Source organism: Bos indicus x Bos taurus, chromosome 18 (assembly GCF_003369695.1).
Source record: "Bos indicus x Bos taurus breed Angus x Brahman F1 hybrid chromosome 18, Bos_hybrid_MaternalHap_v2.0, whole genome shotgun sequence".
NCBI lineage: Eukaryota > Metazoa > Chordata > Mammalia > Artiodactyla > Bovidae > Bos > Bos indicus x Bos taurus.
Window position 1 is genome coordinate 26,757,567 of NC_040093.1, and position 21,478 is coordinate 26,779,044.

General features: G+C 41.9%; 1 protein-coding gene across 1 annotated transcript in view; it reads right to left on the reverse strand.

Annotated features, from left to right (window-relative positions):
• PKD1L3 (polycystin 1 like 3, transient receptor potential channel interacting) overlaps window positions 1-21,462 on the reverse strand; it is an 83,518-nt gene extending 62,056 nt beyond the window's left edge. The window contains exons 1-6 of the mRNA XM_027516092.1: window positions 21,312-21,462; window positions 17,209-17,331; window positions 14,902-15,018; window positions 7,833-7,882; window positions 5,638-5,886; window positions 1,459-1,590 (exon numbers count right to left, since the gene is read on the reverse strand). Coding sequence (XP_027371893.1) covers window positions 1,459-1,590; window positions 5,638-5,886; window positions 7,833-7,882; window positions 14,902-15,018; window positions 17,209-17,331; window positions 21,312-21,447 — 807 coding nt within the window. The 5' untranslated portion in view covers window positions 21,448-21,462. The remainder of the gene's footprint in view (window positions 1-1,458; window positions 1,591-5,637; window positions 5,887-7,832; window positions 7,883-14,901; window positions 15,019-17,208; window positions 17,332-21,311) is intronic.
• Between the last annotated feature and the right edge of the window lie 16 nt (window positions 21,463-21,478).

The following is a 21,478-nucleotide window of genomic DNA, read 5'->3' on the forward strand; positions in this document are numbered from 1 at the left end:
CAAATAAAAATGGCCAATAAATAAATAAAACGATGTCTGACCTCTTTAGAGATCAATAAAATGCTTTTCTTTCTTTTCTAAGCCTTTGAAATTGGCAAAAATGAGAGTGTGAGGACGTGGCTTGTGAGAATGTAAAAGGGTGCCTTTTAGGAGGGCGATTTTGTCATTGATTAAAAATTTAAGAGTCCATCAATTCTATTTCTCGCTCTCTATCCCAGAGGCATGTTTGCATAAGCACTCAAAGATGTAGGTACATGGATGTTCATGGATATGCTGTTCGCAAGGGTAAACAAATGAAAAATATTCAAATGAGCGTCAAGAATAGTGAGTTCATGTCCGTATGCTGCTATGAAAAGATATCCGTGACAGAGTACTAAGAAAAAAAATTAAGAAGCAGAAAAATGTATACATTAATAATTTAACCCCATTTTTGTTAACACAAAATAGCAAAGTGGTGTGCTGCTGCTGCTGCTGCTGCTAAGTCGCTTCAGTCGTGTCCGACTCTGTGCAACCCCAGAGATGGCAGCCCACCAGGCTCTGCCATCCCTGGGATTCTCCAGGCAAGAACACTGGAATGGGCTACCATTTCCTTCTCCAATGCATGAGAGTGAAAAGTGAAAGTGAAGTCGCTCAGTCGTGTCCAACTCTTAGTGACCCCATGGACTACCAGGCTCCTCCATCTGTGTGATTTTCCAGGCAGGAGTACTGGAGTGGGGTGCCATTGCCTTCTTTGGCAAAGTTGTGTACATATAGACAAAAGTCTGGAGGGTTACGCATAACAAATTACAGAGAGTAACATCTAGAGAATGAGATTGGCAAGAAGGACCAAGATGGTGAAGGTTTCCATTTCTTAATGTTTTTGTTCTGATGTTTGAGTAATAAGCACACACTATTTATGTAATTAAAAAGTCTAAATAAACCAACCCAGATTGCACCTATGTACTTATAGCAGAATATTTGAAAATATAGGAAATGGAAAAGAAGAATTTAAAATTCTCACTAATCCTACCACCTTAATTACTAACGTGTAAGAAGTAGAAGAGAGGCATGACCAGTCAGGGGGAAGTAACACTGGCAAAGATGGCTGCCATAAATACAGACATCACGGGGTTTTCGATGCCTGCTTCAGGGATGTCCGTCTCTATCTACCTCAAGAAGTGGATCTATTTTTGTCTCCCATGATTTCTCCTAACAGATGTATCAGAAAGGCAGTACCTGATAAACAGACAAAAGAAAATAAACACAGCATTTCTGAGAATGTCACCGATTATTTACAATCTTCCAATCTGAAGGTATTTCAAACACCTGCTAATATTTGAATCGCCACAAAATACTTTTATAATGTTAAATTCTGCACAAGGCACAATCTCCAGATGATCTATTTTCTATTTTATTATTCTTTTTCTCTTTTTCATTTCCTCTTCATACCTCCCCCCAACCAAGTCACCCTCTGCTTACCTGAGCTGACTCAGAAAATCCTGGGATAAAGGCTGCCAGTCCCTCGAGGATCTCGCAAGCTTTCTGCAGTTTGTTGTGAGCTCGCAAACCAAGAACTGCTTTGCTGAAGTTCCCTGTTATCTCATCTATGATCTATTGAGAACAAAGAGTTTTCTCAAAATTATTTATATAAAATTACTGCATTTTAGTAATTTGAGCCATTGTTTTAACAAGAGTTGACTTTTGATACTATTACAAATTTTACGAATCAGACTCTCCACAGCAGTTACTATCGAGCTGTTCTCGATAGTACAAGCTGTTCTGCAAATAGATATAATTTATTTTCATCTCTTTATACAGTAGAGAAAATGGATAACCAGGTTATACAATGACAGATCCAAGGATAAATGAAGCTGGAAATAAGACTTATAAGAATAAGCTGAAGTCTTATGCCATGATCAAAAGTGAGGCTCACACCTCCTAGAGTAATGCAAAAAAAAAACCCAAAAATAAACAAGTTGGATCTAATTAAACTTAAAAGCTCTTGCACAGCAAAGGAAACTATAAACAAGGTGAAAAGACAACCCTCCAAATGGGAAAAAAAAATAGCAAATGCAGCAACTGACAGAGAATTGGTTTCCAAAATACTCCTGCAGCTCATGCAACTCAATACCAGAAAAACAAACCCAATCAAAAAGTGGGCAAAAGACCTAAACAGACATTTATCCAAAGATGACATACAGATGGCTGATAAACACAAGAGAAGATGCTCAACATCACTCATTATTAGAGAAATGTAAATCGAAACTATGATGAGCTACCACCTCACACGGGTCAGAATGGCCATCACCAAAAAATCTGCAAACAAACGCTGGAGAGGGTGTGAAGAAAAGGGAACCCTCTTGCACTGGAGAGGATATGAAGAAAAGGGAAATGTAAATTGATACAGCCACTATGGAAGACAGTCTGGAGATTCCTTAAAAAACTAGAATAAAACTACCATACGACCCAATAATCTCACCTATGGACATATACCCTGAGAAAACCATAACTGAAAAAGACGCATGTACCCCAATATTCATCACAGCACTATTTACAATAGCAAGGACATGGAAGCAACCGAGATGTTTACTGACAGATGAATGGATAAAGCAGCTGTGGTACATAAATACAATGGAATATTGTGCTTAGTCGCTCAGTCGTGTCTGGCTCTTTGGGACGTCATGGACTGTAGCCCACCAGGCTCCTCTGTCCATAGAATTTTCCAGGCAAGAATACTGGAGTGGGTTGCCATTTCCTTCTCCAGGGGATCTTCCCTACCCAGGAATTGAACTGGGATCTCCTGCATTGCTGGTGGATTCTTTACCAGCTGAGCTACCAGGGAAGTTACCACAATGGAATATTACTCAACCATAAAAAGGAATGAATTTGAATCAGTGCTAATGAGGTGGATGAACCTAGAGCCTATTATACAGAGTGAAGTAAGTCAGAAAGAGAAAAACAAATACCGTCTATTAACGCGTGTATATGGAATCTAGCAGAGAAGGCAATGGCACCCCACTCCAGTACTCTTGCCTGGAAAATCCCATGGACGGAGGAGCCTGGTAGGCTGCAGTCCATGGGGTCGCTTAGAGTCGGACACGACTGAGCGACTTCATTTTCACTTTTCACTTTCATGCATTGGAGAAGGAAATGGCAACCCACTCCAGTGTTCTTGCCTGGAGAATCCCAGGGATGGCGGAGCCTGGTGGGCTGCAGTCCATGGGGTCGCACAGAGTCAGACACGACTGAAGCGACTTAGCAGCAGCAGTATGGAATCTAGAAAGATGGTACTGATGAGCCTATTCACAGGGCAGGGATAGAGATGAAGACACAGAAGACAGGCTTGTGGACACGGGGAGGCGGGGAAGGAGGGTGGGACAAATGCAGAGAGTAGCGTGGACGCGCACACACTACCACATGTAAAAGAGACAGCCAGCGGGAATGTGCCGTATGACTCAGGGAACTCAAACCGGAGCTCTGTGACAACACAGAGGGCTGGAGTGGGATGGAAGGTGGGAGGGATGTTCAGAACAGACGGGACACATGTATACCTATGGCTGATATATGTTGATGTAAGGCAGAAACCAACACAATATTGTAAAACAGTTATCCTGTAATTAAAAATAAATTTTAAAAAGAAAGGGTCACATGGAAATAAAACTAACTCTTCCAGGGACTTCCTTGGTCATTCAGGGGTTAAGGCTCCATGCTCCTAATGCAGGGGCACAGAACTGACCCCTGGTCAGGGAACTAAGACGCACACTGCATGGTGCAGCCAAAACAAACAAACAAACCCAATCTTCTCTATTTGGAAGTATATTAAATATTTCAGGTTCCCCACCCTGTTTATTTCCCTCAATTCAAGAGTTCATGTTCGAGAAGGTAGTACCTTAAATACCACTTGGCAGGAGGTGGAGGCAGAAAACCTCTGAGAAAACAAACCCAGAGCACTGGACCTGCCCCAAAGCTTAAGAGGTCATTGCTTTCAAACTGAAAGTCCAACCCTGAGATAATCTCTGTTTATACCAATGACTTGGTCCAATTACCAGGGAATACTCCACTTACAGCTTGATTCAATCACAGTCAATAAATCTTTATTAAATGCCTACTGTGTGCCACCAGATTCAGGAGTTAAGAGCACTTCCAGTCAGCTATGGTCCTACCCTCATGGATCATACGACTGAACAGGGGTTGGGGAGATCCCCTGGAGCAGGAAATGGCAACCCACTCCAGTATTCTTGCCTGGAGAATCCCATGGACAGAGGAGCCTGGTGGGCTACAGTCCATAGGGTTGCAAAGAGTCAGATACCACTGAGTGACTGACACTTTGTTATCTGTGCTCCTACATACCTGGCTATCATATCTTTTTTCTTTATCTAAATTGCTAACTGAATGTTACTGATCTATAAAAGTACAATTAGCTTTGTTATAGTAACCTGGTATTCAGCAACGCTACTAAATTCTCTTAATATTTATAGTCATTTATTTGTAGACTCCTGGGGAGTCTACACTTCAGATTTCCCTTTGTTTAAAGAAAACATGTCTGTTGAAACGACTGTAGGTCAGTTTCTCCCCAGGGGAACACAATGCCAGCAGAGACAATAGTGAACATCTAGCTTCCATTAACACTGAGTGCAGATTCAGAGTAAACAGGATTCCTCTTTAGCAGGGAAATGTTTGCATGTAAGTAGAGCTTGTGTTAAAAAAAAAATGGGTAGAAGCAGGATAATTTTGTTCAGTCAAAATTGTCACGATGGCTTTGCTTCATCTTAAGGTTTGGGGCAAAGGGGGAAGAAACATAAAAAAAGAGTTGAGATGTTGAGTAGGAGGAGCTGTCAGAAGGGTTTGCTGCTCCTGAAAAAGTGGGGCAGGTGAATAAGGCTTCCTCCTTGCCTGAAGCACTAAATAGAATATCATTAAATGATAAGACATTAAATCCTGAAGTGGGTATAAAACCCATTGTGGAATATTTCCATAGACTTGCTTAGCTCTGAATTGGGATACAGGCTTGTCTGTTAGGAGAGGAACCCTTTTCCCTTCTTCCCTTCCAGTTTCTTCAGCTGGGCTAATAATTAAGCCAACATAAAACCTATTAACAGGAGAGAAACAAATATAATTACATATGTATGGGAGTCCCAAAGATGGGAGTTTCACAGGCCACTGAGGTTTAGATCCCATCCTGAGCTAAGGATAAGGGGCCAGGGGTCTGGGACTTCGGAGTGGAGGAAGACATTCACAGAAAGATGGCAAGTGGAAAGGTCTGGTAAATGCACGCTTGTCACACCATGCAGAGAAGTGTTTCTAATGTAAGAAAATTTATCGTGGTAACATTAATAGCTCTTTTCCTGGTTCGAGCTCCTAATCTAATTTCTTTCAGACAGTGAAGAGGCAAGTAAAAAGTTCTTCTTGAGTCTGTTGGGCCTTAACTGTCTTCAGCTTGAAATAATCCAGATTGCCACAGCGGCACATTTTGGGGCAGCCTGCCCTGAACCCCATCATTGTCAGGCATTCCTACGTTCTGCTCAGGGGAGAAGGGTGAAAACAGCTCCTTCCTAGCAGCATATTCTCGAAACATCGCCATATGGAAGGAAAGGGTCAAAAAGGGCTCTTTCAGGGTCACAAGGGTCCCTGGCTGTGACTTCAATTTTCCACACTTACCTGATCAGATGCGTTCTGTAAGGATACTTGTGGATGACTGGTGAAGACACCTGGGTGTGAGTCCTCTTTGGGGCTTGAAGTTATTTCTACCAGAGCTTTTCCAGCACGTGTTACAGATCCAGGCCTGGGGAGCCCTGGTGTCAGAGGGAGAGGCTGGCTGGTAGGTGCAGGCGTGACTGACACCCCCTGTGGTGTGACTTCAGGTGGCAAGGAAGGAAACGGACTGAGGCGATGGCACAGGGTCTTGGACTAGAAGATAAAAATCCACCAAGGAGAAGGCTGAATACGATTTCCCTAAATGATGAATAATTCAGGCAAGTGCTTCTAAAATTGCTCTAGAATCCCCACGTCCTGTACGGTATTAACAGGCATTTCTCTCAAAAAGATCCTGTGCACAGTCTTGAGAAAGTGGCATACTGTATTATCCTCTTTAAGAGCCACAATTTATATTACTGTGCTTACTGCCACTCATTCACTAAATTATAATTAAGCATCTACTATGTGCTAAGTAGGAGAAAGTAATGGCACCCCACTCCAGTACTCTTGCCTGGAAAATCCTACGAACAGAGGAGCCTGGTGGGCTGCAGTCCATGGGGTCGCTAGGAGTCGGACACGACTGAGCGACTTCACTTTCACTTTTCACTTTCATGCATTGGAGAAGGAAATGGCAACCCACTCCATTGTTCTTGCCTGGAGAATCCCAGGGACAGGGGAGCCTGGTGGGAGGCCGTCTATGGGGTCGTACAGAGTCGGACACGACTGAAATGACTTAGTAGCAGCAGCATGTGCTATTTAATGTTCTGGGGAACCAAGGATACAGCAGTGAACAAAATGAGCCAAGTTCTTGCCTCATGGAGCCTCCATTTTCATGGTGGTGACAGATATACACATTGTATTGTGTACCGAATCAAGTTAAAAAAAATTAAAAAAAAAAAGTAAGCAGATGAAGAGAAAGGGTGCTCGGCTGTCAGGAGACGGTATTCTTGCTGACAGTTGAATGAAGCAGGGAGAGAAAGCTCTGCCAATACACTGGAGAAGGACAGCTGAGGGGTGCAAAGGCCCTGAGGCCACAGCTTGCTGGCTTTGAGGAACGAGGAGGCTAGATGAGCAGAAGTGGGAACTGGGGTGATCAGGAAGACCCTGGGGGTGGGGGTGAGGACAGCGCTGGCGTCAAGCAATTGACAACAGGGTGATTTTACTCAGTCTGAGCGGGGAAGACGCTCGGGGCTTCGAGGCGCAGGGGCGTGATCCGATTGTGCTTTGAAGGACTCCTCGCACTGCTGGGTTGGGAACGGGCAGGAAGGGACCAAGAGGTGATGGATGCACAGCTTAGATGGGAGATGACGGTGGTGTGGGCTGGGGTGTGATCGCAGAGCAGATGGTGAGGCCTGGGCACCTGAAAGGCTCAGAAAAGTCCTACAGGCATAAACCTTCGCTTGTTTTCCTTCTTTTAAGCAATGTTGGTTGTTATTTTACAGAACATCATTTGGGAGATGCTGCTTTAAATGGTATTTATTTCATCTCTATTTTCCTTCTTTCTTGCTGCTATATTTTGCATAACATATTTTGCAGTTAATACTAGATCAAGTAAATGTGCACCTATTTAGACAATATAAATATGCAGGACACAGAGGCAAGAAGGCTGAGAAATTTCTTGAAGGTAAATTTTTGTGGGGGGCGGTGCTTTGCTGCACAGCTTGGGGGATCCTAGTTCCCCAACCAGGGTTCAAATCTGAGCTCCCTGCAGTGGAAGCGTGGAGCCCTAACTACTGGACTGCCACAGCAGTCCCTTGAAGGTGAAATTTTATAGATTATGCAGTTCCTACCACTGTTTTCCTTTCACTCAAATTTCTTTCTTTTTTTCTTAAAAAATTTTTTTTAAATGTTATTTAAATGTTATTGCACGGCATATATTTTGGTAAGATGCCACAAATCCTTTCTGGGATGAAGTAGGGAATAAATCAACAACCGATAAACAAATAATTGTACCAACATCATACCCAAAGAGGCTTTAAAATTTTATTTAATAAAGCATCCACCAGACCTGATTCTTTGCTGCACTTAAATACTTTCCTTTCTTTCTTCAAAACCTATATCCAGAGCCCTCTATGAGACAGAGGAGAGTTCTGGCAGAACCCACCAAGAACAACAAAGGGAGCCATATTTCAAGATGCGCACTGTGGTGAAGTACTTACCATACTAGCCTCAGCAGGCTGGTGACGCATGGTTGAAAGACGAGTGTCTCCTATAGGAAAAAGAGAGTTGATTATGTTCAAGGGAAAGGCTTAGGATAGAAATACTTCTATTTTGCTCGAAGATTATTTGTTTCTGAAAACAATGCAAATTGTTTTATGTAGGAAGCCAAAGTGCTCATTTCCCACTGTTGCTCGATCTGTAGAAAGCCAGATTCCTGGAGCAGAAGCATCACATTACTAATGTCTCATCCCTTCGCTCACTCTTCCAAGACCCAGATCCTCTGTATGAAAATATTAAATCAGATCAATCATAAAGTTGCCGAATATAAATATTACTGCAGAAATATCTGCCTCATAATTTTACCAAAAAAGAGCTTTTATTCAATAAATCAGAGCATATTTCTGACAGACTTTAGGAAATGATCATTTACAGCATTTTACCGGATCACCGTTATCGTTTTTATTCTCTTTCCACATTTTTCCAGTAAGAAAACTGTTATTTGAAGGCAATATCCGGATATTACCATGCTTATTTGCTACGAACTTAGGTTGATTTCTTTCAAAGCATGAGTGTCTAGACCCACGCACACTGACCTGACCACAGCAAGTCCACTCTGCCTTCTTTTCTTAGAGCACTCCCTTTGATGTTCACAAGGCTGGTGTGTACGTTTAGCAGCAAAATCACTGCAGCCACTACTGCTGGGGCAGGACACAGTTCTGAGATGCTCTTCGGATCAGCTGCCCTGCTTTTCTATCAAGATGAACACAAGTAAGAAGGACTGAAGAAACTGAATTCTGAGTCAAAGACCTGGGGTCCAGAGCTGGTTTGCCTTTTACTGCGACTTATGATGAAGCCTTGAACAAATGACTTAACCACTTAGTTTTCTCATCTGGAGAATGGATTTAATAATATCCCATGATGTGAAAGTTAAAGCAGTATATGCAGAGTTGAGAAAAACATCCCCTCAGAGTAGGGCCATTAGGCTGACAGCTTGCTGGGAACAGGAAACTGACCCAGAACATCATCTGCCGATCTGAGAAGGGGTTATAACCATTAAATAAAACCAGCGGGCTGCTAAACTTAAGAGTGATCCAATTCTTAGTCTTAGACAAATGTCTTTTGACAGATCTTGCCTTAAGGGGGAAAAAAAAAACAAAAACAAAGAATAAAAGGGAGCCTGTGAATAGCACTTTAGAACCCGGAAACTGACTCCAAAGGACTCAGAGGAAACGACAGCTCTAAAAATCATCAATAGCAAAATCCAGAAAAATATTTCAGGAAGCTGTTTAACATCCTTGATCGAGACAAAGTCGTTTTTTGGGGGGCCACGCCACCAAACAGAAAGTCTTAAAGATAAACCAGTCGAAGGTAATATGCATAAGAATGAGATTAAAAGAGAAATAAATGATATTAGAGGACTTCAAGAACACCAGAAATGCTACAGAAAAACTAAAATCCACACTGGAGGTAACACAGAGCAGAACTAAGGTGGAAAAGGCACATCAGTGGTGCACAGGGCGAGTGTCAGGAGTTCTTTCAGGACGCGACAGGAAAGACGTGGAGGGCAGAAACCAGCAGGAGAGCACGCAGACACCTGGTATTTCTCAGAGCCTAAACCAACGCAAATCAAAGAGAGGGATAAATGGGTAGAACAGAACAGAATTTTCTTGAACTGAGAAAGATATATATATGCAACATCACATTCTAGGCAAAAATCAGTGAAAAGCAATCTAAATGCATGCTAAGAAAATTTCTGTAGTGCAAGGATTAAAAAAATTATACAAGTAATCTGATAGGGGGAAAAAAGGCTACCAGGGAAAAAGGCAGGGTGGGTAGCTAGCCTTAGCCTTAGTCTTTTCCACTATAGCATTAAATGCCAAAAAAAACACAAAAAACAAAAAACAAGAGAATGATGTCTACAGAGTTTTAAGGAGAAGACTATGGGGAAAGAATTGTATCACATTCACTGCAGAGTGTGTTGGCTATTCTGTCTTCCCTTTCTTTAATGGGAACCTGGTAGCCCAGCTAAGGACTACATTTCCCAGTCCTCCCTGCTCTATGGTGCAGACATGAGTTCAGGTTCTGGCCAATGGGATATGAGAAGAAGTAATAGGTGCAATTTTCAGGCTATGCCCTTACGGAAAAAAAAAAAAAAAAAAGATCAGCCTCCTGTATCCTGCCCCTCAGCTTTCTCGTCTCTCCTTCCCATTTGCTAGAATGTGAACATAGAGTTCTGGAAGAAAAGACAGCTTTTATAGACATGAGATAGATGCCACAAGTTGATGGCAGAACAAGGAAGCTCTTGGGTCCTGTAAACCAATGATCTATCCTTTCAGCCATAAAGTTCTTCCTCACACTGTTAAGGTTAAGCTACCATTTTGACCTCTGTTACAGCAATTGATCCTATGTTTTAACTGTATACTCTGCTAACATATGGCTCATTGATATTAAAGTAACCAGATTAGGCCCAAGATGGAGTCACTCATGCTAAGCCCTACATTAGCAAATGGCTCTCCCAGGGAAGGAAGGCCATGGTCAACTAGTCACCACCTGCCTGCCCAGCACAACACATATAACAGGGCTCCAAGACTTCCCTTGGCTCCACATAAGGGAAGCAACCCTGTTTTAACCAATCAGCAAATGCCCAGTATAATGCCCTTGCTCCTGCTCATTTCTGTCTATAAAAATGTCTCCCCTTGTAAAGCTCCTCAGAGCTCCTATCTGCTAGAGTGAATGTTGTCATGAGTCACTGAATAACAGCCTATTACATCAGTAAATTGGGGAAAATCTTCCTTTAACATTGGGAAAGATATATCCATCTGAATGCAGAGTTCCAAAGAATAGCAAGGAGAGATAAGAAAGGCTTCCTAAGTGAACAATGCAAAGAAATAGAGGAAAACAATAGAATGGGAAAGACTAGAGATCTCTTCAAGAAAATTAGAGACACCTAGGGAACATTTCATGCAAAGATGGGCACAATAAAGGACAGAAACGGTATGGGCCTAACAGAAGCAGATGCTATTAAGAAGAGGTGGCAAGAATATACAGAAGAACTATAGAAAAAAGATCTTAATGACCCAGATAACCACGATGTTGTGATCACTCACCTAGAGCCAGACATCCAGGAGTGCAAAGTCAAGTGTGCCTGAGAAACCATCACTATGAACAAAGCTAATGGAAGTGATGGAATTCCAGCTGAGCTATTTCAAATCCTAAAACATGATGCTGTGAAAGTGCTGCACCCAATATGCCAGCAACTTTGGAAAACTCAGCAGTGGCCACAGGACTCGAGAAGGTCAGTTTTCATTCCAATCCCAAAGAAAGGCAATGCCAAAGAATGTTCAAACTAACACACAATTGCACTTATCTCACACGCTAGCAAAGTAATGCTCAAAATTCTCCAAGCCAGGCTTCAACAGTACATGAACCGAGAACTCCCAGATGTTCAAGCTGAATTTAGAAAAGGCAAAGGAACCAGAGATTAAATTGCCAACATCCCCTGGATTATAGAAAAAGCAAGAGAATTCCATAAAAATACCTACTTCTGCTTTATTGACTACACTAAAGCCTTTGACTGTGTGGATCACAACAAATTATGGAAAATTCTTAAAGAGATAGGAATATCACACCACCTTTCCTGCCTCCTGAGAAAACTGTATGCAAGTCAAGAAGCAACAGTTAGAACCAGACATGAAATAATGGACTAGTTCAAAATTGGGAAAGGAGTACACCAAGCCTGTATATTGTCACCCTGCTAATTTAACTTATATGCAGAGTACATCATGAGAAATGCCAGGCTGGATGAAGCACAAGCTGGAATCAAGATTACCAGGAGAAATATCAATAACATCAGATATGGAGATGACACCACCCTTATGACAGAAAGCAAAGAGGAACTAAAGAGCCTCTTGATGAAGGTGAAAGAAGAGAGTGAAAAATCTGGCTTAAAACTCAACATTCAAAAACCTAAGATCATGGCATCTGGTCCCATCAGATCATGGCAAATAGATGGGGAAACAATGGAAACAGTGAGAGACTTTATTTTTTTGGACTCCAAAATCACTGCAGATGGTGACTGCAGCCATGAAATTAAAAGACGCTTGCTCCTTGGAAGAAAAGCTATGACAAACCTAGAAAACATATTAAAAAGCAGAGACATTACTTTGTTGACAAAGGTCTGTGTAGTCAAAGCTCCAGTAGTCATGTATGGATGTAAGAGTTGGACCATAAAGAAGGCTGAGTGTCAAAGAATTGATGCTTTTGGACTGTGGTTCTGGAAAAGACTCCTGATAGTCCCTTGGACTGCAAGGAGATCCAACCAGTCAATCCTAAAGGAATCAGTCCTGAACATTCACTGGAAGGACTGATGCTGAAACTGAAGCTCCAATACTTTGGCCATCTGATGTGAAGAACTGACTCATTAGAAAAGTCCCTGACACTGGAAGAGACTGAAGGCAGGAGGAGAAGGGGATGACAGAGGATGAGATGGCTGGATGGCCTTACTGACTCTATGGACATGAGTTTGAGTGAGCTCCGGGAGATGGTGAAGGACAGGGAAGCCTCCTGGCGAGCTGCAGTCCATGGGGTCACAAACAATTGGACACGACTAAGCAATTGAAACGACAACACTGGGAAGGGATAAGAAAGACCCCTTTTGATTATTCACAAGTTTCCAAGATACCTCCACCAACAGATCTTTCGTGAAAAAATAACTGGAATAGAGGTGAGATGAAATTAATAGCTACAAGTGTGAAGTCATGGTACCAAGTGGTTGGTGACAAATACAAAACCGGTTAAAATAGAAGTAAGTTCTAAATGACTGTTGGATACCTGGCTGTGATAAAAGCACGAAAAAACTATTCTTAAGAGAAGTTCTTGTCAATTACAAATTGGCAAACTGCCATCTACAAGGATTAAATCATGTGCAGCTGCAGCTGCTGATTTTCCACACCCACTGAAAGGAGTTCAGGATGGAGAGCAGAAATGAGGCACTCTGTGCTCTGGGGAAAACTGGCAGGTCTTCAGACAATTAGATATTTTTGCAAACTGATTTCATGAGCCCAATTCTTATATCTCCTCATATTAAAACAAACAAACAAACAAACAAACAAAAAACACTAAAATCCTTCCTGGTGATGACTACTCTTGTTGCTGGCAGAAACCTTCTGCAAAGGAAAAAAAAAATATGTGCTTGATTGCATGTTCTTCCCTTTCACCAAAATCACATATACTGACCTTGCCCTCTACCTCTTCGACACAGTTTCTTAAAACTATCTGAGATGCTGTCTCCTGGGCTACAGTCCTCATTTTGCCCCGAAGAAAAACTAAACTCACAACTTTCATGTTGTTCTCCTTTTAAAGTTGACATTGTATAATATAATTATTGAATATAACTATAACTTGAATAAAATCCACAGTTATACTAACAAGGTCTAGGGAGTGCGGGTGGGGGTGTGGAAATTAACCTGTACTATGTTCCTTTAACCAGATGAGAGTTCAAACATTCCTGAGTCTGACAATTAGCAAAACAAAGGCATAAGAATGTTGACACAACTTCTTGAAGATAAGGAATTAAAAAACTATTGAAAAACAAAATTTCAATAAAGGCAAAAGTAACAAGGAAGCATTAGAACAAGAAAGCACAGAGCAAGGCAAGAATGACCTCTGTTACTTAAAGAAAGCCATGGCTTCCCTGGCGGCTCAGTGGTAAAGAATCCGCCTGCCAATGCAGAAGACACCGGTTCGATCCCTGGTTTGGGATTGAGGACCCAGGTACGAGGCAGCTAAGCCCCTGCACCACAGCTACTGAGCCCACGCACCACAGCTACTGAAGCTGTGCACTTGAGAGCCTATGCTCCTTAGCAAGAGAAGCCCCCGCGGTGAGAAGCCTACGCACCGCTGCTAAGAGCAGCCCCCGCTCTCTGCAGCTAGAGAAAAGCCCGTGCAGCAACGAAGACCCAGGACAGCCGAAAATAATGGGGAAGAAAGGAGAAGATAACTGCACTATAAAAATATTCTCAGAGTAATTAGATGCATCTACATGAAACTTAAAGTGACACACAAGTTTTCTAAAGGCCCACACATCGAAAAAACACAAGACAATCTCCTCTTTTCTCAATGAGGACATTTTTTTAAAAGTTATTTTTGAGCAAATTTGATGATATAAACTTGAAGGGTATATGTGAAACATCAAATGTACACTTAATAATTTAGTTTTACAAAGGAATAGTTAAAATCACTTCATACAAAGTAGTATATAAATTTAGAGGCTTTGCTCCCCTGAAACTCAAATTTCAAGACATAGTTTTATCCAAACTTCTCAAATGCATCTTCAACATCACTGCTTTAATTATAACCAGAAGAAATTTCAGAATTAAGTTTTCCAAAATATCTCATCTTTACTTCCATCTAATTATATCACTACATTTTCCCCTCACAAGCACCCATTTACAAAGCATTCAGAAAAGTTGATTTTTACATTTGTTCTTTAGAAATATATTCTCCCTAGATGAGAAAATGTCTCTACAAGAATACTCTCTTTCTTGTATTTTAAAGAACACTTTCTGAATTGCTTTTTTTTTTAAAGGAAACTTAAGGGGCTAGTTGACAAGGACACCTAAGCCTTGAAGCTGTGAGCTCCTACCCCTAAGAATATTACTCGGTCCACTTTAAATTTCTCTCTCTTTTTACCGGTTCTGTCAGGTGATCTCTGTAATCAGCCCACACTGATACCAACTGACATCACTGAAAGAAATAGTATTTTTCAAAAATAAAAAAATTGAGCATACTGTGATTTGAAAGACTTTACATGGATTTTAAGAAGACTTTTTTGATGGAAAACATTGTAGGGGGGAAAATTGTCTTTTATTTGAGCATATGTGAAAAGAGGATGGCCAAAAAAAAATACCAAGAAAACAGACCTATATAAAATGAAAGCAAAGTCTGCAATACTAAGATCAGACAAAACAGAATGTAAAGGATATTTACTGAGTACCGTGCTATGACGACACATTTCAGCATTAATTCAGTCTCGTGCATCCGTTAAGGCAGCAACTGATGTCACATTACCTGAGGTCACTTTGCTTCTCGGTCTTATGACTTCTCTTTTTGTCCTCTTGGGCTTCCCACATGAATGAGAATTGTTTCCATTTCTTTCATAATTGGCATCTTGGTCTGAAAAGGCATCTGTTTGGAGGCCAATGCAGAAGTTAACGTTTTGGATAAAACTCTAGCTGGAAGTCTATAAAATTATCACTACTTTCAAGTATGTGATAATCAAGAAAAGACAAATTAAAGATAACTATCCTGCTGTTTTTCCAAAGAACAACAATGTAGAAATTCTGCGGTAAGTCTTTTGCTCTGGAACACGGTACATCTCAACGGGCGTGAATTTGAGCAAACTCAGGGAGATGGTGAAGGACAGAGGAGCCTGGCATACTGCAGTTCAAGGGGTTGCAAGGAGTTGGACATGACTTAGCAACTCAAGAACAACAACAGTCACACCCCCTTATACTATTCAACAGTTCAAAATGCATCAACTTGATCAACAGTGAGAAGAGAGAATTAAGTTCATTTTTAAGAAGTTGCATTCTAAGCATGGGATTTTCTCTTGTATTCAACAATTCTTACTGTTAGAGACAGAAGTTCAGAAGGTGGGCAAGAGCATTCTTGAACATGCCTCCCTTTGCATATTTGCTATTTCTTATCACGCTACTGACCACAGCTGGAGAAATCACATAACCTTGCTGACTGCATCTCAGCTTCAATTCAGGATCGGGAACCATGAGGGGTCTGCCTTTGCCCTGCCTGGTAATCACAGTATCTCCCTGGTCTATTCTCACTTCCCCTCTCCTAAGTGGCCCTCTCCCACTTCCTCTTATTCTCTCCCCTCAATCTTCTCACGTCTTTGTTGTAAAACCTGAGTTGTTTATCCTGTAGCCTCCCAATTCTGGATTTTGATGATCACATTCCCATGGTTCCATTTCACATGCTCTTCAGTTCTCTTACTTTTTATAAACTGGTCGGCTCTAAAGGCGAAAGTACTTACTTTCTCGGGCCTCACATAATGCCTGTGTGTCTCTATCTTTATTAATCTGGCAGCCAATACCAGGCATTGTTCTAATATTCTATATGATTTGTATTATTTTCATCCTCATAACAATCCTTGGAAGGAAACTGGGCTGCGTGGAGGATGAGTCGGTTGCCCAGGGTGGGAGAAACAAGATGTGAACCCAGGAAGCCGGGCTCGAGTGCAGCCTTTCCACTGTGGTGACATACTTCCTCTAGTTATCGGCACATAGACTCAGAATTTGCAGAACTGGCTTGGATAAATAGAATTCTTTTTGTCCAAGATTTCCTTCTGCAGAAACATTCTATGTTCTACAGCAGAAGTCTCTTGCAAGTACAAGGAAAATAATATTAGGAAACGCATTTTCACTCCAAAACCAAGAGTAGCAGAGAATGTCTGAAAGCTCTCTTGGGAGAGTGAAAAGTGGATGAATAATCACCATCGTTTACTCTATTAGGGGGCTGCTTTTCCAATCCTGGAGACGGGTTGGGTGAAATAAACTCTTGTGATGATAAAAACAGTTCACAATTGTAAGATGACTGCCAGTACTAGAGATGCAGTTTGTGAGAATGAAACGTGTGAGCACTTGCCTTCCGCAACCTTGGCCTCTTTTACGGCAGCATGCCATTATGGCAAAGAGACAAAAATATCACAAAGAGCTTGAAAGGGTGAAGAAGGAGAGGTCTGCTGCTAGAAATATGTAAACTTGAAATACTGGGTCCTTTCAATAGCCAGTATTTGAGAAAAGTGATCTTTTTTTTTCTTGTAATAGAAAAATATTGCAATGTCTTCTGTTTTATGAAGCATTCATAGCTGCTGTACATTTTAATAAGAATGTATTTGTGATTTTTTAAAAAAAGTGGAACAGAACTTTTACCTAGACAGTCTGAGACATCATAAGGCCTCTGAGAATTCACTGAGCTACAGTGTAAGTGCTTTATGTAACTATTACCATGAAGAACATTGCTTAATGTGAAAACCAAACCAAACTAAACCCAACTACCCCTTAATTCTCACCTCCTACCTCTGAAGAAGCAAACCTTGCATTGATAACCAGCTCCCCTATAATCCACCATATTCTATGTTCCTCTTTTGCTTCTTGTTCTTCCCAGTAAAGGCCAGTGCTGAAAGGACTGGGGGGTGCATACTCCATCCAGGTCAAGAAATGAAGGGAACATTGGGGTTGCAGGAGGAAGTCGTTACGGTCCATCACCCACAGACTCTATCTAATACTCTCACATGCTCTCCTTATTCAGAGTCAGTTTCTAAGAATTAGGTCTTTGGCAGCATGTAGCTTCATCACTTACCAGCTTGGCAAATGAAGTAATGCTTCGCTAAGCAAGAGCCCTCTTTGGATGAGGTCTGATTGTGACTTCTGGTCAAGTAGACGCATCTGGTGGGCTTGGTGGCTGGGCGGGTTGTGACCTCTGCTGCAGGGAAACCAGACCCAGATGAGCCTCATACTCAAAAGTTGAACAGTTAAAAAAAATAAATATGAACACCAAATTTTGATTGCCCCCTGACACACACAAATTATACACTGTTTATTTTTTCATACTATGTGTTATCACAAGGCTTAGTATTAACTTATCTAGACGTCAACGAAGGTGTCCGACTCCTTGCGACCCCAAGGACTGTAGCCCACCAGGCTCATCTGTCCGTGGGATTCTCCAGGCAAGAATACTGGAGTGGGTTGCCATTCCTTTCTCCATGGGATCTTTCTGACGCAGGGATCGAACCTGGTCTCCTGCATTGCAGGCAGATTCCTTACCATCTCAGCCACCAGGAAAGTCCCAATGATGTAATAATGCCTTGAGCTTTTCTTTAAGACCCTAAGATTACTGTGTCTAAGTTTGAAAATATCTGTGTAAGAAAGGCAACTGGCAAATAATTTCTCTCCAAGCTTCTGTGTCAGGAAGCATGGGGCTGAGAATGATAAATTTTCCTTTTTTACCAGGAAAAAAAGTAACCATTTCAGAATCTTGCACAATACTTTTAGTCAAATAGCAAGTAAATTAACTTTTGATAGGCCCTGAGACAAAAAAAGCTCATCATTTCCTGACACAAATGAAAGGCTGGAGCACAAAAGTGGAGACATTTCAGAACAATGGTAACAAAGTGACTGATTTCTCTGTATACAAAAGAAGTCACATTTCTTTCCTTCTCTCATCTCAGAGGAAAAGTAAGGAGTTTCCTTCATGAACACTAAACCTCAGAGCCTCACCTGGGTGGTTTTTTCCTTGGTGTTTTTCTGGCAGTGTTAAATTCCCCCCGACCCACCACTTTTCTTTTTCCAGAAAGTTCCAGAGGAGATCTTGAACCTCCTGGTTCCAGGTGAAAGCAAGGTGTCCTCCCAGAGCATGACAGTGCTGTTCTGCTCCCTCAAAGCTGCACCGAAAGCTGCTCAGCTGAAAACAGTTATTCCCTCCGCGTTGCTCTGAGCCGTGGAGTTCACTGCCTAGAACGAAACCTGTTGTGATGTACAACCAAAGCCAGGTTCTTCCTTTGAAGAACATTTTCTCTGCGAACTGTGAGCAGGAAAAGTGTGGGGGCTCAGTAGCTGCCTGGTCTTTTAAATATATTCTTGGTGGGCTCATCGTATTTATTTAGTATTATTCTTCTAGAAATAGGGAGTCATTTGTCAAGGAGACAAAAGGTTTTGTTTTAAGGAGCCAGGTGGTGTTCCTACAGGCTGAAAGCAAATGCTAGGGATCAATAAAGCAACGGGCCCTCATGGCTGGGGCAGCACCACCTGTGTCTACACAACTGGCTATGCCTTTAGCTTTGCAATATCGTAATAGCCCTTTATCTGCTAAATCGAACCTATAAGAGCATAGAGGGTGATGAATATCTAAGCCAGTGTTGCTAAAAGTTCAGTTTCGTATTTTCTTTAAAAAAGAAAACCATTCTTGCAGACTCCCTAGAATCGATTTAAATTATTGTATTATTTCTTAAATACATTTATACACAAATCTAGGCATGATATCTATCCTAAAGCTCTTACATAATCATAAAAGCCAGAGAATAAATATTTGATGAAAGCATGAATACAAATTATAAACAAAACTGAAAACCACTTAAAATCAAATTTCGCCAAACTAAATAGCCACACCTCAGATAAATATGGTTCCGGTCTACAACTGCACAGGTTCTTTTGATTTTGTCACGCACACTGACTCCTGCTGTAAGGAAGAATCAATTCTCTCACCGCTTTTCTTTAATTAACTTGATGAAAAACCTTTGTTCATAGAGCATGCCACCTGTGGCACATCTATCACTTATATACGTTAGCCAGTTCCCCTTCTTGGCACCAAAATGAGATCATAAATACAAATAAACGTGGGCACAGAAATTGCCTGGCAGGTTTCAGTACGTTTTCCAAATGGTCCACGTGATGCTTGCGGTACTTTAAAAATCACTGAGGAAGTGGACACCAAAATACAAAATTCTCTGAAGTGTACAGCCCAAGAACACACCCCTCACTTTGAAAAACACTGCAATAGTCAAGTAATTGGGAACTAAATCAGTTTACGTTTTAAGTTAGAGGGAAAAAAGACAAAATAAGTGTAGTTAATACAGAAGTTCCAGACTTCCCTGGTGGCACAGTGGGTAAGAAGCTGCCTGCCAATGCAGGGGAGATGGTTCCGTCCCCGGTCCAGGAAGATTCCACAAGCCCCCGACAACTAAAACCTGGCACGGTTATACGTTAGCTAGTTCTCTTTCTTGGCACCAAAATGAGATCATAAATACAAATAAACGTGGGCACAGAAATTGCCCACAAACACAAAGTCTTACTTTCCAGACATTCCTATAAACATATATACATGCATACACACGTACGTTTTAGGCATTTTTATAGTGAAACCATGCCAAAGCCTTTGACTGTGTGGATCACAATAAACTGTGGAAAATTCTGAAAGAGATGGGAATACCAGACCACCTGATCTGCCTCTTGAGAAATTTGTACGCAGGTCAGGAAGCAACAGTTAGAACTGGACATGGAACAACAGACTGGTTCCAAATAGGAAAAGGAGTATATCAAGGCTGTATATTGTCACCCTGTTTATTTAACTTATATGCAGAGTACATCATGAGAAACGCTGGACTGGAAGAAACACAAACTGGAATCAAGATTGCCAGGAGAATTATCAATAGCCTCAGATATGCAGATGACACTACCCTTATGGCAGAAAGTGAAGAGGAACTAAAAAGCCTCTTGATGCAAGTGAAAGTGGAGAGTGAAAAAGTTGGCTTAAAGCTCAACATTCAGAAAACGAAGATCATGGCATCCGGTCCCATCACTTCATGGGAAATAGATGGGGAAACAGTGGAAACAGTGTCAGACTTTATTTTTCTGGGCTCCAAAATCACTACAGATGGTGACTGCAGCCATGAAATTAAAAGACGCTTACTCCTTGGAAGGAAAGCTATGACCAACCTAGATAGCATATTCAAAAGCAGAGACATTATTTTGCCAACAAAGGTCCGTCTAGCCAAGGCTATGGTTTTTCCTGTGGTCATGTATGGATGTGAGAGTTGGACTGTGAAGAAGGCTGAGTGCTGAAGAATTGATGCTCCTGAACTGTGGTGTTGGAGAAGACTCTTGAGAGTCCCTTGGACTGCAAGGAGATCCAACCAGTCCATTCTGAAGGATATCAGCCCTGGGTGTTCTTTGGAAGGAATGATGCTAAAGCTGAAACTCCAGTACTTTGGCCACCTCATGAGAAGAGTTGATTCATTGGAAAAGACTCTGATGCTGGGAGGGATTGGGGGCAGGAGGAGAAGGGGACGAAAGAGGATGAGATGGCTGGATGGCATCACTGACTTGATGGACGTGAGTCTCAGTGAACACCAGGAGTTGGTGATGGACAGGGAGGCCTGGCGTGCTGCGATTCATGGGGTCGCAAAGAGTCGGACACGACTGAGCGACTGATCTGATCTGAACCTGATGTTCATGGAATTTTCTTTGAAAATCAGCTCAGGTATCTTACGCAGTGCTGTAATTCATTTCAACCCTTTTAGTGCCCTAATGGCACCCAACTCCAGTACACTTGCCTGGAAAATCCCATGGATGAAGGAGCCTGGTAGGCTGCAGTCCATGGGGTCGCTAGGAGTCAGACACGACTGAGCGATTTCCCTTTCACTTTTCACTTTCATGCATTGGAGAAGGAAATGGCAACCCACTCCAGTGTTCTTGCCTGGAGAATCCCAGGGATGGTGGAGCCTGGTGGTCTGCCATCTATGGGGTCGCACAGAGTCGGACACGACTGAAGCACCTTAGCAGCAGCAGCAGCATACACTCTCAACCCACGCTTTATCTAAAGCACACACACTCTTATGAATAAAATGTTTAACCTGAACGATCAAAAACTTGGTGAGAGTGTTGCTTAGAATCTAAAACTCAACATACAGGGAGTCGTCTCTACGGATTCAGGATGCTGCAAATCCGCGCAAGGTGTCTCAGCCAGAGCGCGCTGCCCCGCAGCAAAGACTCCGGGAGGCCGGCGGGCGGAAGAGGCGTGTACACCGCGAATGCGCCGGCGCATGAATGTTCAATCAGACTCTCCGAGCGGAGCG